This window comes from Dromiciops gliroides, chromosome 1, assembly GCF_019393635.1.
Source record: "Dromiciops gliroides isolate mDroGli1 chromosome 1, mDroGli1.pri, whole genome shotgun sequence".
In the NCBI taxonomy this organism is placed as follows: Eukaryota; Metazoa; Chordata; class Mammalia; order Microbiotheria; family Microbiotheriidae; genus Dromiciops; species Dromiciops gliroides.
Genome location: NC_057861.1, coordinates 438,731,145 through 438,748,508, shown reverse-complemented (window position 1 = coordinate 438,748,508; position 17,364 = coordinate 438,731,145). Strand labels below are relative to the sequence as shown.

Below are 17,364 nucleotides of genomic sequence, written 5' to 3'. Positions count from 1 at the left end.
AAATATTACCATAGGTTGATTTTTTAAGAAAATAAAGAGAAAAAAAGAAAAAAAAAGAGGTATTAGAAGTATCAGAGTTTCAAGGATTCACTTCAGAATAATGAACTAAAATGTTCTTGTCAAATGGAAAGCCTGGTTAATTGAAAAGGATTGTGAAGAATAGCTAACGTTTTCTCACGTTTTGTTCTCTTCGTTTCTCCCCTTTATTTTTCCGCCCCCAATTTTGTCATTTTTGCCTTTGTTTCTGATTTCTTTTGAATTTTACAGTCTTTAAGTTCCCTTATGTTTCAGCTTTTAGTATTGCTTTTTGGAGAGTATGGAACTTTTTGTAGCTTTATTATTAATAAAGCCTTAAGTACTAAAACTAAGCATATTATTTAATTTCATTTACTGAAGTGCTACACATATATTAATGTATGTTGAATGCTGAATGACCATTTTATGTATCAGTAGTATGGTTGTAGGGAGATCAAAAAAATTCTGGTTATTTTCTGAAAGAGGATTTTTTTTTAGTGGACGCCAGCCATATCACAGACTTTGACATTTATGAAGTTCAAAATTTAAGAAGGCTACTGATTCTTTAGATTTGCTGCCTAATTCTCCTGAACAAAGTTTAGGCTTAGAAGGGGTAATTCTGCCCAGTCATTCAGTTGGCAAACATTTATTAAGCATCACCTGTGTACATTGCCTTCACAGAGTCCAGTCATAATACCTTATCATGGTATGTACGTGAGGTGGAGTTCTCAAAGACTATACCAGCAGAGTGCATGTTCTTTCTTTATTAATTTATTTAAAGTTTTGAGTTCCAAATTCTATCCCTCTCTCATTCCCTGCCTCCCCTACCCCATCCCTGAGATGGTAAGCAATCAGATATAGGTTATACATGAGCAATTATGTAAAACATTACCATTAGAGTGCATATTCTGACATTTTTTACTATGGTACCAAGACTGAGTATAACATGCTATATCTGTTTTCTGAGGACCACTCTAAGTAGATTGACACCTTGAAAGTGAATTCTTTGATCTTAAAAGAAAATCCATTCAGTAAGCATTTAGCAAAATGCCTACTGTATGCAAGGCATTATGCTCTCTCAAGGAGTTTACCTTCTTTTGGAGAGCAATAATGCTTACATAGATCAATCAGTATAAAATATGTACAAACAAATAGGGGAGTAGACATAAGGCCCTGAAAATGTGAAGGGATCAGGAAAGGCACTTGTGTAGGAGGTAGCACTTGTGTTGAGTTTCAAGGGAATGTAGGGATTCTTGGAGGTAAGGCTGAAGAGGGGAGACTTCCAGGAATGGTGAACAGTCTTGTATTCCAGTGGCACAGACATGAGGAATGGAATGTCACGTCTTGGCAATAGCACATAGGCCAGTTGAACTGGAAAGTGTTCAGTGTGTGCAATAAGCCTAAAAAGAGAGGCTAGGAGTCTTTTCGAAGAAGTTTTCAGTGCCAGGGAGGAGTTTGTATTGACTCTTACAGGCAAGAGAGAACCACTGGAGCTTTTTTTTTTTTTTTTTTTAGTGAGGCAATTGGGGTTAAGTGACTTGCCCAGGGTCACACAGCTAGTAAGTGTTAAGTGTCTGAGGCCGGATTTGAACCCAGGCACTCCTGGGTTCCAGCAACTCAATGTACAATTGGAGGACAAATCATATTAGTCTTTATATTCTTGGCACAAGTTAATTCAGAAGACAAAAGAAAGTTATAGTATGGTGGAGGGACAGTTCACAGGCTAGAGAGGTTACTAGCATTATTTTGTTGTGTGTCCAGAGACAGGAAGAAATATCCTTTCATATCTTGGAGTGTTTATGATCAGCATTTGCAAAATTACCACTCCAGGGCCGGTGCTCTATCCACTGCGCCACCTAGCTGCCCACTGGAGCTTCTTGAATTGTGGAATGACATGGATCTGTGCTTTAGGAATATTGCTTTCGGAGTTGAATAGGGAAGGGAAAGACTTGAGGCAGGGAGCTGTTTTGTAATAGTCCAGGTTAGAGCTGATCAGAGTCTGAAATAGGCTTGTATCTGTGAATGGAGAAAAGGGGATGGATAGAAGAGCTGTTATGGTGGTGGAATCAGCAAGACTTAGCAAATGATTGGAGATGAGAAGTGAGGGTGCTGAGGTTGTGAAGTCTGTCTGGTGTTTGTAAGGATGATAGTGCCCTTGATGATAAATTCTTTGATCACCAAGAAATTTTGTTCATTCAATAAGCATTTAGTAAAAATGCTTACTATGTACAAGGCACTGTGCTTTCTCAAAGACTTTACCTTCTCTTGGAAGAAACATTATTTACATAGATCAATCAATACAAAGTATGTACAAACAAAGCTTGGTGTTTGTAAGGGGGATAGTGATAGTACTTTCTTCAGAGATAAGAAGGTTAAGAAGAAGTACACATTTTGAGAGAAAGATGATGAGTTATGTTGAATTGGAGCTGTCTGTGGAACATTCAGTTGGAAATGCCCAATAGGCAATTGCTGATGATGAGGGACCGAAGTTCACAAGAGAGAATAGAGATTGATATGTAGATGTGTAGATCATCTGCCTACAGCTGATAAATGAATCCATGGGAGCTGGTGAGATTTCTAAGGGAGAAAGTATACTTCGAGGAAAGATCATAGGATCATAGATTTAGAGTTGGAAGCGATTCTTTAGAGGCCATCGAGGTCAATCTTCTCATTTTAGAGATGAAGAAACTGAGTCTTGGAAAGGTTAAGTGCTTTGCTTGTTAATGGCAGAACTGAGATGTGAGCTCAGGTTCTCTGACTATTGCTCTGCCTCTCTGGGTAGAACTTTAGTGGGTGAGATGTATGTGATGAGTTGGCAAAAGTGACTGAAGAGGAGCCAGACAGGAGGGAGGAGAAACCAGAGAGAGCAGTGTCACCAAAGCCTATGAAGGATGAGAGCCTGGTTGGCAGTATCAGATGCTACTGAGAAGCCAAGGAGGCTGAGGACCAAGAAAAGGCTATTGGATTTAGTAATTTAAGAGATCATTGGTATCTTTGGAGAGAGGTTTAAGTGTGATAGGTTGGAAGTCAGATATCAAGGGTTTGAGAAGTGAGAGAAGATGAAGTAGAGGCAGTGAATATAGACAGTTTTTTCCTTGGGTTTTGACTTAAAAGAGAAGAAATATAGGACAATATTTTGAGAGCTTGTTGCATCAAGTGAATATGAAATGGGCCTTAGGCCTTTTGTTTCTATAGCAATGTGATAGGATTGCAAAAAAATGTGCTAAGGATTGTGTGATATTTAGACTTTGTATAAACATGAACAAGACTTTTGGTGTCTCAAAAGTGAAGTCACTCTCCAGAGACCAGCAACTCAGTGTACAGTTGGAGGAACCAAATCATATTAGTCTTTATATTCTTGGCACAAGTTAATTCAGAAGACAAAAGAAAGTTATAGTATGGTGGAGGGACAGTTCACAGTCTAGAGAGGTTACTAGCATTATTTTGTTGTGTTTCCAGAGACAGGAAGAAATATCCTTTCATATCTTGGGGTATTTATGATCAGCATTTGCAAGGAACTACCACAAAGTCATTGAAGCTTATCTGTCAACATTTATTCCAAGAGGATGAGGAGGTTGAGAAAATCTTTGAAGGACTTTTTATAAGACTCCAAATTAAATCAACATACACACACATATTTAATTCTCTATGATTTCAGTGCAAAGATATTTATTTACATGGAAAAAAGGTGAAAAATATGTTAGAAAACATGGTTTTCCATGTAATGCAGATATTATAGTTAATTTTTAGAAGTCAGCAGATTATAAGCAAAAGAAATAGTTGCAAGAATCAACCATCCTATTATGTGATATCTTAAGCTTTCAAAAAAGAGCCATTAGGCTTTTATCTAAAGTGTTCATCTGTTTATGTAGTAATACATTAAATATAGATAGTAGCCTACAGTATCTGCTTTGTTATAGGAAGAGGCAATATAGAAGCATAAAGGATAAGATGTTGGACTTGGCATCAGGAAGATTTGGGTTCCCTTTCTTTCTGACACTGGCTGTGTTACCATGGGCCAGTCACTTAAAATCTTTAAGCCTCACCTAATTTTTCTCATTTCAAATTATAGTGCCTGTTTCATAGAGGAGTTGTGAGGGCCAAATGAAAATGTATGTTGAGTGTTTTGCATACCTTAAAGGACTATATATATTCTTATAATGCTAATGAATCATTTGATTGTCATAGGAGGTGGAGAGAAAGCAAGGAAACGACACACATCAAGAGGAAAACTGCTCCCTAGAGAAAGAATTGATAGACTCCTAGATCCAGGGTTAGTATATTTTTAAGTACTAATGCAGACTACCTCTCCTAATTCATATTGTTATTAGAAATAAGTAGCCTTATGGAATAATTGAGAACAAGGACTGTCTTTTGCCATTCTTTGTATCTCCAGCACTTAGTACATTTTTCCTAGCACATACTTGGTGCTTAATTTATTGATTATCTGACTAATTATAGGTGGGATTTCATTTCTATTATAATTGATTTTTTTTTTTTGCGGGCAATGGGGGTTAAGTGACTTGCCCAGGGTCACACAGCTAGTAAGTGTCAAGTGTCTGAGGCTGGATTTGAACTCAGGTACTCCTGAATCCAGGGCCGGTGCTTTATCCACTGCGCCACCTAGCCGCCCTATAATTGATTTTTTAACCAATAAGATTGCAATTCTTGATTTTCATTTGGAAATTTCTTAATAATGTATTAAATGCATATACTTGGAGATAAGTAATAAAGAAAAAATACCTTTTATATTGAAATTTAAAAAATTTATTAGCTTTGTTTAATGACAATAATTTATATAATATCCTTTTCCTCCCTGCAGCTCTCCATTCCTGGAGTTTTCCCAGTTTGCAGGTTACCAATTGTATGATAATGAAGAAGTTCCAGCAGGTGGAATTATTACAGGCATTGGCCGAGTGTCAGGGTAAGGATCTTATGTGTCTTCTGTTGTGCAGCTTGTCATGAAAAAGACTTTTCATATGGCCAAGATGTCTAGGACTTTGCTTTCTGTGTTAGATTTGCTGAATTTATGTTGATTAGAGATTCTTTGTAGGGAGGATTTAGTTTAATCCATCTAAATTCTTTCAAGGTAGTTTGTATCTCCAAATTCCTGTTTCCTTTCTATCTAGTCTGAATTAGCAGTGGAAGACCAGATATACACCCTGCACTTCTGCATTCCGTCTGTCCTCTCTCTAGTCCATCTTCCACAGCTGCCAAATTGCTGATCCTGAAATATAGGACTGATCAGGTTACTCTGCTACTCAGGGATCTTCAGTAGCTCCTTGTCACCTTTAGGATAAAATGCGGATTCCTTTACCATCTGCCTTCATTCTTTAGTTCTAGAATTATTGCACATTATTCCTGCTCACACTTGATGCTTGAGGTAAACTGGCCTGCTTGCTGTTCCTCATGGATGACATTCTATCTTCTGCTACTCCCATTCCTAGAATTCTCTACCATTTGGAACCCCTGGCTCTCTTCAAGGCTCTGGTCACCTTATTAAAGAGGACACTCCTGAGCCACTGTAGTTGTTAATCTACCACAGCATATTCACTGCTTATTTTGTATAGATTTTGTGTTTACATAGCTACAAAAAGCTTGTATCCCCCAATTAGAATATAGGCTGCCTTACTTTGGTCTTTGTATCCCTAGCATTTAGTACAGTGTCCTGCTGCTTCATAAATGCTGGTTGGTTGATGCATCCTTCATCCCATCCCCTGCTGGCTTGTCTTACAGAAAGCCTCCATAGGCATTGCCTCTTTTTTTCTATGATCTTCAATCTCTCCTAGTCTGCTGGCTTCTTCCCTGGTGCCTGTAAACATACCTGAATGTCCTCCATTGTGAGATTAAAATTGGATATTAGATCATAAATCTACCCTACTTAAACTTTCCCTTAATTTATCTCCCAGACTAGTAAATGGAAGAAGCTTCTGGTTTTCTAGATAGAGCTTTTATTGTATGGTAGTCACAAGGTGATGTTGATTAGAAGGATAGGAAAGTAGAAATACAATACAAATCGTCTTAAGTCTAGGCTTAGTCTATATTCCGTATAAAACTCACCAAAAGCGGAAGGCCACCTTTGGGGCGAGAGACCGAGTCAAGCGCATGCTGTTAACGGAGAGCCGGGCAGAGTCAAACTCCAGTCTGCGTCTGTCTGTGCAGCGCAGCCAGGAGACCAGCGGAGCAGGAAAAAAGGCCCAGCTTCTGTTCTCTCCTTGCCTTTTAAGCTTGCACCCCGGAAGTCGAGTGCTCAGCAGGCAATCTGGCCTGCATCGCAGGCGGACTGGTGTGCGTAGCTCATGCTGTTGGTCTCCTCCCCAAAAGGGTGGTCCTAAAAAAAACTGGCGTCTCTCCATTATCTAACCGACTGTTAAAACTTTTTACCACACCATCTGTAAAGAACCTTTACTAGAGCTAAACTCCTAGATCTCTCCTCCCTTTCACAGCCAACTTCTAGGAAAAGCTATCTTCCTTCATTGCTTCCACTTTTTCTTCTCTCACCACCTTCTGTTTGGCTTGCAACTTCATCACTCACTAGAAACTGCTTTCTCCAAAGTTAGCACTGATCTCTCTTTTATTTTTTTCTTTTGGTGAGGAAATTGGAGTTAAGTGACTTGCCCAGGGTTACACAGTTAGCAAATGTCAAGTGTCTGAGGCAGGATTTGAACTCAGGTACTCCTGAATCCAGGGCCGGTGCTTTATCCACTGCACTGCCTAGCTGCTCCCAACCTCTGATCTCTTAATTGCCACATCAGATGGGTGATCAGATTCCAGCCCTTTTCTACATCACTGTAGCATTCAATACTTCTCACTACCTTCTCTTCATGGATACTCCTCTTTAAATTTTTGTGGCACTGTTCTTTCTTGGTTCTCTTCCTAACTGTCCGAGGGTTTCTTCCCAGACTTGTTTGCTATTTGATAATCCATCTAATTTCCCCCTCACTGACTATAGTTGTACCTCAAGGCTCTACTTTGGGTCCTCTTTTCTCTTTATATTCTTGGTAACCTTGTCAGTTCCTATGGATTTCATTATCATTTATAAGCAGATAACTCCAAGATTGATTGATTGATTTATAGATCTATCTATCTATCTATCTATCTATCTATCTATCTATCTATCTATCTATCTATCTATCTATCATCTATTCAGCATTTGTCTCTCATAAGCTCTAGTCTCATATAACAAGTGAGAGAAATTATTATTTTACTGTTACATTAATAACTAATTATTAAATTGGCACCCAGCCTTTTTTCTTTTATTTCCTCATTAAGACCCAGCTCCTGTAAAAAGTAAGTCTATGAAGGACATGACCAATTGAAGAGATTACCCCTAGCCCTCAAAGAAACATGCTCTTCAATCTTGGGTGGGACCCCACCCAACTAGGAGACCTAACTTCTATATAGTGTAAACAGAATCCAGTCTGGGTGAGTTCTCACCCTGGGGAAAGGAGCCCCTGTCTTTGGTCCCCTCCATTAGAGTTTAGGGTGACCCAGCTCATGAAGCAGAAAACCAAGAAGAGTGGTCTGGATGGAGATGGATTCCCCTGTCCAGATTGTTGGAGGCTGCTTCATCTATGACCAAGCCATGTTCTTAGCAGGAGGAGCTGAAGACTTCTAGTTCCCATTAAATGTTCACTAGTCAGGGTTGATTTTCACTTGTTGGGGTATTCCCTTTCTTCTTCTTCTTCTTCTTCTTCTTCTTCTTCTTCTTCTTCTTTTTGGTAGTTTTTATGTTATTTTCCAATTACATGTAAAGACAGTTTTCAACATTAATTTTTGTAAGATTTTGAGTTCCAAATTTTTCTCCCTCTCTCCCTTCCCTCCCTCTTCCCCAAGATGGCAAGCAATCAGATATAGGTAATATATGGAGCATCCGCCCCCCCCCTTTTTTTAAAAGTGAGGCAGTTGGTGTTAAGTGACTTGCCCAGGGTCACACAGCTAGTAAGTGTTAAGTCTGAGGCCGGATTTGAACTCAGGTACTCCTGACTCCAGGGCCAGTGCTCTATCCACTGCGCCACCTAGCTTCCCCGAGCATTCCCTTTCAAAAAGTATTTAAGACTTTCAGGCTCTCTGTGGGTCATCTTTGGTTACTAAGAGAAATGATTAACCAGTAATGTATTGATTGCTGGCTTGATAAATTGATTAATTACCCAGAAACTCTGTGCTAGGTGCTGGTGATACAAATACCAAGAAGGAAAGAATCCTTGTGGTCAAGGAACTTCTGTTCTATTGGAGGAGATAAAGACCTCCATGAATATAAATAGAATAAATATGCCATTCTGGGTCAAGGGGAGGGCCTGCACAAAGGCACTTCATACATAATTATTGAATTAAAATAGACAGTTGTGGTGGGATGGCTTGTAATGATAAAGTGAAATTGGCCTTTTTGCAGAAACCTTTCACATTCTGTTGATATTGTACCTTTCAGAGTGGAATGCATGATTGTTGCTAATGATGCAACTGTCAAAGGTGGGTCCTATTACCCAGTGACCGTGAAAAAACACCTACGTGCCCAAGAAATTGCCTTGCAAAACAGGCTCCCCTGCCTGTATTTAGGTAAGTCAGCATTAGTGGAATCATTTAAATAATGCCCATAAATATAAATAAAAAAAAAAAGGTTCTGATGAAAGAGCTCACATCCCTATATATCCATCAGTGTGGATTTCTGAAACAGTGGCCCAAGGGAGCATGGGGCTTGCTGAATCTGCTCCTCCACAAAGCTTGTTCTGATGTCTTCTTTCCCCGACACCCAACTAAAAACAATTTGTCTTTCCTTTACTCTAATGCAGCACCCTTTATTCCACTTTTTTATTATTTTATAGTTATTTGTGTACATTTCTTCTCCCCTCACTGAGACTTTAACCTTCATGAAGGCAGGGAGTTGGGTAATATTTTTCTTTATATTCCCAACAAAATCCAGCACAGTGCCTTGCACATGGTAGGTACTCATTCTTTTTTTTTTTTTTGGCGGGGCAGTGGGGTTAAGTGACTTGCCCAGGGTCACACAGCTGGTAAATGTCAAGTGTCTGAGGCCGGATTTAAACTCAGGTCCTCCTGAATACAGGACTGGTGCTTTATCCACTGCGCCACCTAGCCGCCCTGTAGGTACTCATTCTTAAAGCCTAATGAGATTTTTTTTTTTTTTTAGTAAGGCAATTGGGGTTAAGTGACTTGCCCAGGGTCACACAGCTAGTAAGTGTCAAGTGTCTGAGGCCAAGATTTGAACTCAGGTACTCCTGAATCCAGGGCTGGTGCTTTTATCCACTGTGCCACCTAGCTGCCCCCAGCCTAATGAGATTTTGCTATTAGTCTACTTAGATGATTGAAAATGCACACAATATCAGATCAGGGTTTTTGTGGATCCCTTCTCAGAATCTTGTTTTAAAATACATAGGATTACAAAGGAAACCAATTGTACTGAAATATAATTACCAGAATATTTTTTTAAAAAATCATGGATTCCAGGGGGCAGCTAGGATGGATAAAGCGCTGACCCTGGATTCAGGAGGACCCGAGTTCAAATCTGGCCTCAGACACTTGACAATTACTAACTGTGTGACCTTGGGCAAGTCACTTAACCCTCATTGCCCTGCCCTCCCCCCCAAATCATGGATTCCAGGTTAATAACCCCTCATCTGAATGCTTAACCAGCCTTAGATTTTAGTATTAAAACTTGATTAAGCAGTATGTTTAGTTTGGCCATGTCATTTATTTCATCAGAACGTATTTGCATAATGATTCCATTCTTTTTTTCACCTTAAATTGTATTTTTTTCCAACAAAGATCTGTCTTCTCTTCCTCTTACCTCTTTTGCCCTTTTACCCACTCCCTTCCACCTTACCCATTGAGAAAGTAAGAAAAACAAAGATCTCTGTTACAAACATGTATCATCAAACAAAACAAATTCATGGATTGACAATGTTCCAGAAAAAGTGCCTCAGTCTGTACTCTGTGTCCATCACCTCTCTATGAAGATTCCATTTTTGAACCCTGTTTCTGATAAGGTGCTAGAAAGAACTTTGGAAGTAAGAACTTCAACTGAAGGTAATAAATATTTTAAGAAAACCAGATCTAGATCATTTGCTGAAGGGAAGAGGGAAGATAACAAGAATTTATTAAGTGCCTACTATGTGCCAAGTCCTTTACCAATATTATATCATTTGATCCTCAAAACAGCTCCTCGAGATAGGTGCTATTTTTATGTCCATTTAACAGTTGAGAAAACAGAGGCAAACAGGTTAAGTGACTTGCCCAAGGTCACAAAGCTCATAAATATCTGAGGCCAGATTTGAACTAAAGTCTTCCTTACTGTAGGCCCAAATAATGAATTCTTATGCCAAAATTTTAAGTCTTTACACTTGTTAAATATAAGGTTACTGTATTTATTTGCTGCTGTAAATTTTATGTCTACTCTGTTTCATTGATCTCCATTTCTATTTCTTAGCCAGTACAAGATACTCTTGATATATTACTGCCTTCTAATATAGTTTAAGCTCTGGTACTGCTAAACCTTTACATTTTTTTCATGACTTTCTTTGATATTCTTGACTTTTTGTTCTTCCAAATGAATTTTTTTATTATTTTTTTTAATTCAGTATAATAGTTTTTTTGTTAATTGGGATAGCATTGAATATGTAAATTAGTTGAGGTAAAATTGTCATTTTTATTATATTGCTTTTGATAAAGTATAACTTTCATTTCTATTAAAAACTCTTGGGGGTGGCTAGGTGGCACAGTGTTTTTAATAGAAATGAAAGTTATACTTTATCAAAAGCTTTTTCAGCATCTATCGATAAAGTCATATGATTTTAAGCTTTTATTATTGATATAAACAATTTTGTTAATAGTTTTCCTTATGTTGAACCATACCTGCATTCCTGGTATAAATCCCACTTGGTCATAATGTATAATCTTTGTAATATATTGTTGTGACTCTCTTACTATCTTTAGTTGATTCAGGAGGTGCAAACTTACCTCAACAAGCAGAAGTATTTCCAGATCGAGATCATTTTGGTCGCATCTTCTATAATCAAGCAATTATGTCTTCTAGAAATATTTCACAGGTAATTTTCTTATTTTTGACATGAACTTAATGATTACAAAACAAACTTTTCAATAAGCAAAGAAGAACAAAATAATTGTATGTGAAACTGTGAACTGTTATGTTTTTTAAAAGTATGTATTGGGGGCAGCTAGATGGCACAGTGGTTAAAGCGCTGGCCCTGGATTCAGGAGGACCTGAGTTCAAATCCGGCCTCAGACACTTGACACTTACTAGCTGTGTGACCCTGGGCAAGTCACTTAACCCCCATTGCCCTGCAAAAAAAACCCCCAAAAACCCAAAACAAAAAGTATGTATTAATTTAACTGAGTAATAACAAAATTGCCTTGTATGTGTACCCTTCTGAAACTTTTGGTTTCTTCTTTGCATTTAAAATTTTTTTATTGATTTTTTTTTTTTTGTATCTCTTGCTATTCACTAATTATTTCTTCCTGCCTCCCCCCTACCCCATAGAAGCCCTCCACTATAATATATATAGTCAAGGAGCAGCTAGATGGCGCAGTGGATAGAGCACCGGCCCTGGAGTCAGGAGAACCTGAGTTCAAATCTGGCCTCAGACACTTAAAACTTACTAGCTGTGTGACCCTGGGCAAGTTACTTAACCCCAATTGCCTCACACACACACAAAAAATATAGTCAAGCAAAAAAAAAAAATCAATATCCCTCTCCGTGTCTGAAAATGAATGTCTCATTCTGCACTCATTTTCCATCATGTCTCTGATGAGAAGTGGGAGGCACGCTTCATCATCAACTAAACATAATTGTGGTCATTGTGTAAATTGTTCTGGTTTTGCTCATTCTATTCTGAATTATTTCTTTCAGATATTTCCAAGTTTCTTTGCTTTACTAATTTTTTTTTGTCATTTCTTAATTCTCAATAATGTCCCATTACATTTATATACCACAATTTGTTTAGCTGTTCCACAATTGCAGTATACTCCTGTAAATTCCAGTTATTTGCCACAACAAAAAATGCTTCTATAAATATTATAGTATATATAGATCCCTTCCATCCATCTTTGACCTCATTGCCAAGTAGTACTTAGTAGTGATCTTGCATTTTCTCTCAAGTAAAATCTAATGCCAAGCCTCTTTCTCTTTGTTATGAATTGGAGAGCACTGTTGGTGGGCATGGGACAGGTCAGATACTGTCTGATGATATCAGTACCATCATGAAACATTTTCAGATACTGCTGTTGGTTAGTTTAATTGAACTACTTTTTTTCCTGTTTTTTAATTCCTTATTAAAAGGGGATGGCTTCCTTAGTATAGGAGGAGAAAAGGATATACTTGGAAATGAAAGTAGAGTAAAAAAACCAATAAACAAATTTTAAAATCTGAAGGTTCTGAGTTTCAACTCCTACTGCTTTATGGAAAAGTGAACATTTCATGCTTCATATGACTTTGCTGATCTGAGACTTGAGCTTAGGGAGACTATATAATTCCATTTCATATCTATTTTTATTTTTTTGGTGGGGAAAATGAGGGTTAAGTGACTTGCCCAGGGTCACACAGCTAATGTCAAATGTCAGAGGCCGGATTTGAACTCAGGTCTTTCTGAATCCACTGCCGGTGTTTTATCCACTGCGCCACCTAGCTGCCCCCTCATATCTATTTTTACTCCCTCAGGTCAGTAAGTATTTATTGTCAAGAAATTCATTTCAAGCTGTATAAAGCTTCCAACTATTTCCCCCATTCTAAGTACTGATCTAAAATATGATACAGAGCACTGACTCTGGGGTCTCAGGAGTTGAGTTCAAACCCTGCTTCTTATGCTTGTGCTCTCTTTGACCTCGGGCAGGTCACTTATACTTCTTAGGCCTCATCTTTAAAATGAAGGAGTTGGACTAGAAGGCTTCCCAAGTCCCTTCTAACTCTGAAATGGAACTTGTTCTCTCTAAAGTTACCAGTGGACTCTTGTCCCATCTGATGACCTTTTCTCAGTTCTCCTTGACCTTTCTTTAGCCTTTGACACTCTTATCACCCTCTCCTCATTGATATTCTCTTTTTTCTAGGTTTTCAGGACATCATTCTCTCCTCCTACCTGTCTGACCATTCCTCCTCTGTCTCTTTTTCTGGATTTTCATCTAGGTTGAGCCTACTAGCTGTGGGTGTTTACCAAGGCTCTGGTCTGGGTCATCTCATCTTCCTTTTCTATACTCTTTCACATAGTGAGTTCATCAGTTCCTAGGGATTCAGTGACCATCTCTATACCAGGGATTCATAGATCTCTTTATCTAGCTTCTTTTTCGACTCTCCAGTCTTGCATCTCCAACTGCTTATAGGATAGCTTATACTGAATGTCCCATAGCCCATTGCAAATGCTTATTGATTGTTGACCAACTTGTTGACTGACATAATTAATCTACCTTGGGGTTTAAGATAGAATTTAAAACACTGGTGCTCTGGAATGTCACTAAGAACTTTTTTTTTGTCCACAAATGAACTTTTGCCTCTTAATGGCAAGAGTCAGTCTTGGGCTCATTTCCTGCCTCTGACAAACTAACTTTGTGCCTGAGAACAGAGCCTCTGTTTTTCATCTTTAAAATGGGTACACTACTGTTGTGGTACCTCTATTATAGGGTTATTTTGAGGATGGTACCTAAAACACTTTTTAATTCTATGATCCTGTTCCTGTTATTTTTTGTTGTTGTTGTTGGTTTTTTTGGCAGGGCAGTGAGGGTTAAGTGACTTGCCTAGGGTCACACAGCTAGTTAAGTGTCAGGTGTCTGAGGCTGGATTTGAACTCAGGTCCTCCTGAATCCAGGGCTGGTGCTTTATTCACTGTGCCACCTAGCTGCTCCTCTGTTCCTGTTATTTTATAGACACTCTAGTCCTTGGATTTATTGTTGGCTCCTTCCTTTGATTTTTGTTTCACAACTACTATTTTTCCTATTTCAGAGTTGCTGTCATCCATAGACTCTAGCTTGGTGGATCATAGGTTCATATATTTTGAGATGCAATCCCCCCTTATTTTTTTATTGTCCAAAATGTTTATTTTGAAGAACTGAAGGGTCTCAGTGATTTGCTCTCCTCATTAAATGATTACAATAAAAAAGTCTTAGAAAAATATGAATAACCAAAATATCAGAAAGAAATTAGGTTAAAAGGCCTTTAAAAAAGACTGGAAGGTCCCACTTACCCTCTTTAGAAAAGAATTGTGGTTCGTGAAAGTAGTATGTTCCTACCACTAGTGAACTGCAGAGAAATATTATTCACTTTACTCTCTTATGTAAGGCAGGCCTTTTGAGCTAAGGGCTTTTTCTAGATGACAGAAGTTATAGATGCCGCTGGAAGATATGGGTGCAAAAATCTGCCATTAAGAATAGGTCTATAAACATGGGAAAAGGAAAATTGGTTCGACTGATAAACACTTGCAGAAGTCAAATCAAGTCCAATACCCCTTTCAAGTTGCAGCTTAGTGAGTCTTTCCCTAGCTTTTGTGGGAAAGAGGTCAAAACGCCTCATAGGATATCTGCTGAACAATGCATCATGGAGGCAAACAGAAGGACACAGATAGATTTAATACCTGTTTTCTTAGATATTAGTAGTGTCCCCATAAAAGGTAAAGGTCCTGTATCATCACTCTATAATTTAAGGACCCTGTGAGCTAAATGATCTGTTACCCTTCTGACACACAACTTGTAGCATTCCTTGGGCTACATATTATTCCAACATTTTATTCACATGGATTTTTAGTCCCCTAGTGACACTGCCAATGGCTACTGTTGCGGGACCATGCTTAGATGTACATTTTTGCCCACCAAAACATGGATGTTCCTAGTACCTATGAAGATCCTACTCTTTCCCCATTTTCTTTCACTCCATCAAAGATTCTCTAATATTTGGAACTAATTCTGGGATGCAAACCTGGGGAATTCCTTCTTGTTCTCATAACATTTGTTTTTTTTTATTCCCTGAAAGGCTCTGTGTCTCCTTGTCCTTTGTAGCCCTAGCTGTTTCTAGAAGACAAATTTGAACAGCAAGCTACATGAAAATCTTTACATAAATTATCAACCCCTTCCCTCCCTGCCCCACCCCAACTTGCACTAATTAGAAACTATAAACCTTGACACCCTAACAGAAGAGTTTCTAGCCTGAAGATGCTGGTAGTAGTTTCCTTTAGTAGAAAGAGATGCTGGATTTGCCACCTGGTAGGTTGAGGACTTTGTTGTGTGAGTGGGGCCTGGGGCCCAACCTGGCCTCATGGTTGTCAGTCTTGAGTTTAGACTCAGTTTGCTTGGCTTGTTCCTCCTTTCCTTTATCACATTTCTCATCATGTTCTTATTTTGAAGATTGTGTATTCTCTGTAGCTCTAAGTTGCAATTTTGTGTCCTCACCTTCACATAAGACAATATGATCCTTGGGCTTGTTTGGATGTGTTAAGGGTGTAGGTAATGGTGATTGGGGACCCAAAGATGTCACTAGTCTTTCCACCAGGGGGATTCAAATGATATCAAGCCTGCGTAGAAGTAGGCTCTTCAAAGATACCACTTCGTTTGCCTCCTGGAGGATTTGACCTTTTGGGTGTATTCTGAGGTTCCTCAGATGCTCCAAAGATATTCGGTGCCGTTCTATTTGGTCTATTTGAAGGAACAACTTTTTCTGGAGTTCCAAAGAGATTGCTTGAGTCTCCTCCAGGGGGTTTCATTACCCTGGAGCTTGGCTTGCTGCCTTCATTCTCCCAACCTTGGAACATGTTGGCAGCGGCTGTGGTGGTGGTAGTGGTTGTGGCAGCCATAGTGGCAGAGGCAGAAGAGCTCCTCTCACAATGCACTGCAGACCAGCTCAGTTCCTGCTACTCCCGCCCCCCCCCCCCAGGGGAGCCACCTGCCAGACCCCAATTATTTTACAAATGACATAATTGAGACCCAGAGTTTAAGTGACTTGTCCAAAGACATATAGGTAGTCAGTAGCAAGGTTCAGACATAGGAAGACAATTTTCTTCTTCCTTGTCACTTTTTAGTTTTAGGGCTCTCTTGAATAAATATGCAAAACTCCAGGAAAATATATATATATATATTTCCTAGACTTTGTTAGATGTACTCCATCCATAGCCAGAGCCTGTTATTTCTGTTATTTGAAAAGTGACTCAGAAATCCAATTCCTGTTGTTCTACATAATTTTCTTAACCTTTCACTGTCCATGGATGATTAAATTTATGTCTAATTACATTTCCCAGTAAACAAAAGCCCTAAATTAAAATCATTTCATAGCTTAGCCAGATATAGTTAGTTACCTATGTGTCAACTATGACCTCTTGTTCAGTAATTTAGTTGTGTCTGACTCTTTGTGACTCTGTGGACCATACTGTCCATGGGGTTTTCTTGGCAAAGATACTGGAGTGGTTTGCCAATTGCTTCTTCGGTGGATTAGACAGAGGTTAAGTGACTTGCCCAGAGTCACACAGCTGGTAAATGTCAGGTCAGATTTGAACTCAGGTCTTCCTGACTCTAGGCCCAGCACTCTATCCCCTGAGCCACCTAGCTGCCCAACTGTGACTTCTACAAAGAGGATTTTTTTACTCTTAGGGTTTTACTTTTTTCTTAAAAGATTAAATAAAAAAAAAAAGATTAAATCAAGCATTCTCAGTGTAGCCAGAAACAAGTAGTAGTATGAGATTAGGCCCTTGCCTATACCAAGTGTTTTGTCTTTTTTAAAAAAAGAAATGTGGCAGTTTGATATCAGCATTTTACTCTTTTAGAGTCTCTATAGAACAGAGCCCATCAGGTTGTTACGATTGAAATATTTGTGCCATTTTAACTTCATCCTTTTCTTTTTTGCCACATTTTAAATTATTTTTAAATTTAATGCATTTATTTTAATTTCTTTTATTCAATTTAGTTTATTCATTACATTATTTGTAATTTAATTTATTTCACATTTACTAATTCTTGAGCTCTCTTTTCCTTCCATGATTATTTCATCTACAGTTAGTATTTATTCATTGAGAAAATATAAAATAAGAAAAAAGTTACTTTGAATTCAGCTTTGATTATTGAATTAAATTTATATTTTCTTAATAAAAACACCTGGATACTTTTTTGTTATTTATTTATTTATTTTTTTACTTAATAATATTTTTCCTAATTACATGTGAAGATAGTTTTCAACTTTCATTTTTATAAGATTTTGATTTCCAAAATTTTCTCTTTCCTTTCCTTCTTCTCTCCTTCCTTTAAGGTAGCAAGCAGTTCGATATAGGTTATACACATACAATCATGTTAAACAAATTTCCACATTAGTCATGTTGTGAAAGAAGAATAAGAACAAAAGGGAAAAACTAT

At 38.2% G+C, this 17,364-nt stretch overlaps 1 protein-coding gene and 1 pseudogene across 1 annotated transcript in view; one reads left to right on the top strand and one right to left on the bottom strand.

Annotated features, from left to right (window-relative positions):
* The window catches only part of MCCC2 (methylcrotonyl-CoA carboxylase subunit 2), an 87,694-nt gene that overhangs the window by 13,184 nt on the left and 57,146 nt on the right, over nucleotides 1-17,364 (top strand). The window contains exons 3-6 of the mRNA XM_043975077.1: nucleotides 4,204-4,288; nucleotides 4,838-4,939; nucleotides 8,444-8,571; nucleotides 10,966-11,078. Of these exons, the coding sequence (XP_043831012.1) occupies nucleotides 4,204-4,288; nucleotides 4,838-4,939; nucleotides 8,444-8,571; nucleotides 10,966-11,078 (428 nt within the window). The remainder of the gene's footprint in view (nucleotides 1-4,203; nucleotides 4,289-4,837; nucleotides 4,940-8,443; nucleotides 8,572-10,965; nucleotides 11,079-17,364) is intronic.
* On the bottom strand, nucleotides 15,200-15,776 carry LOC122734328 (annotated as a pseudogene).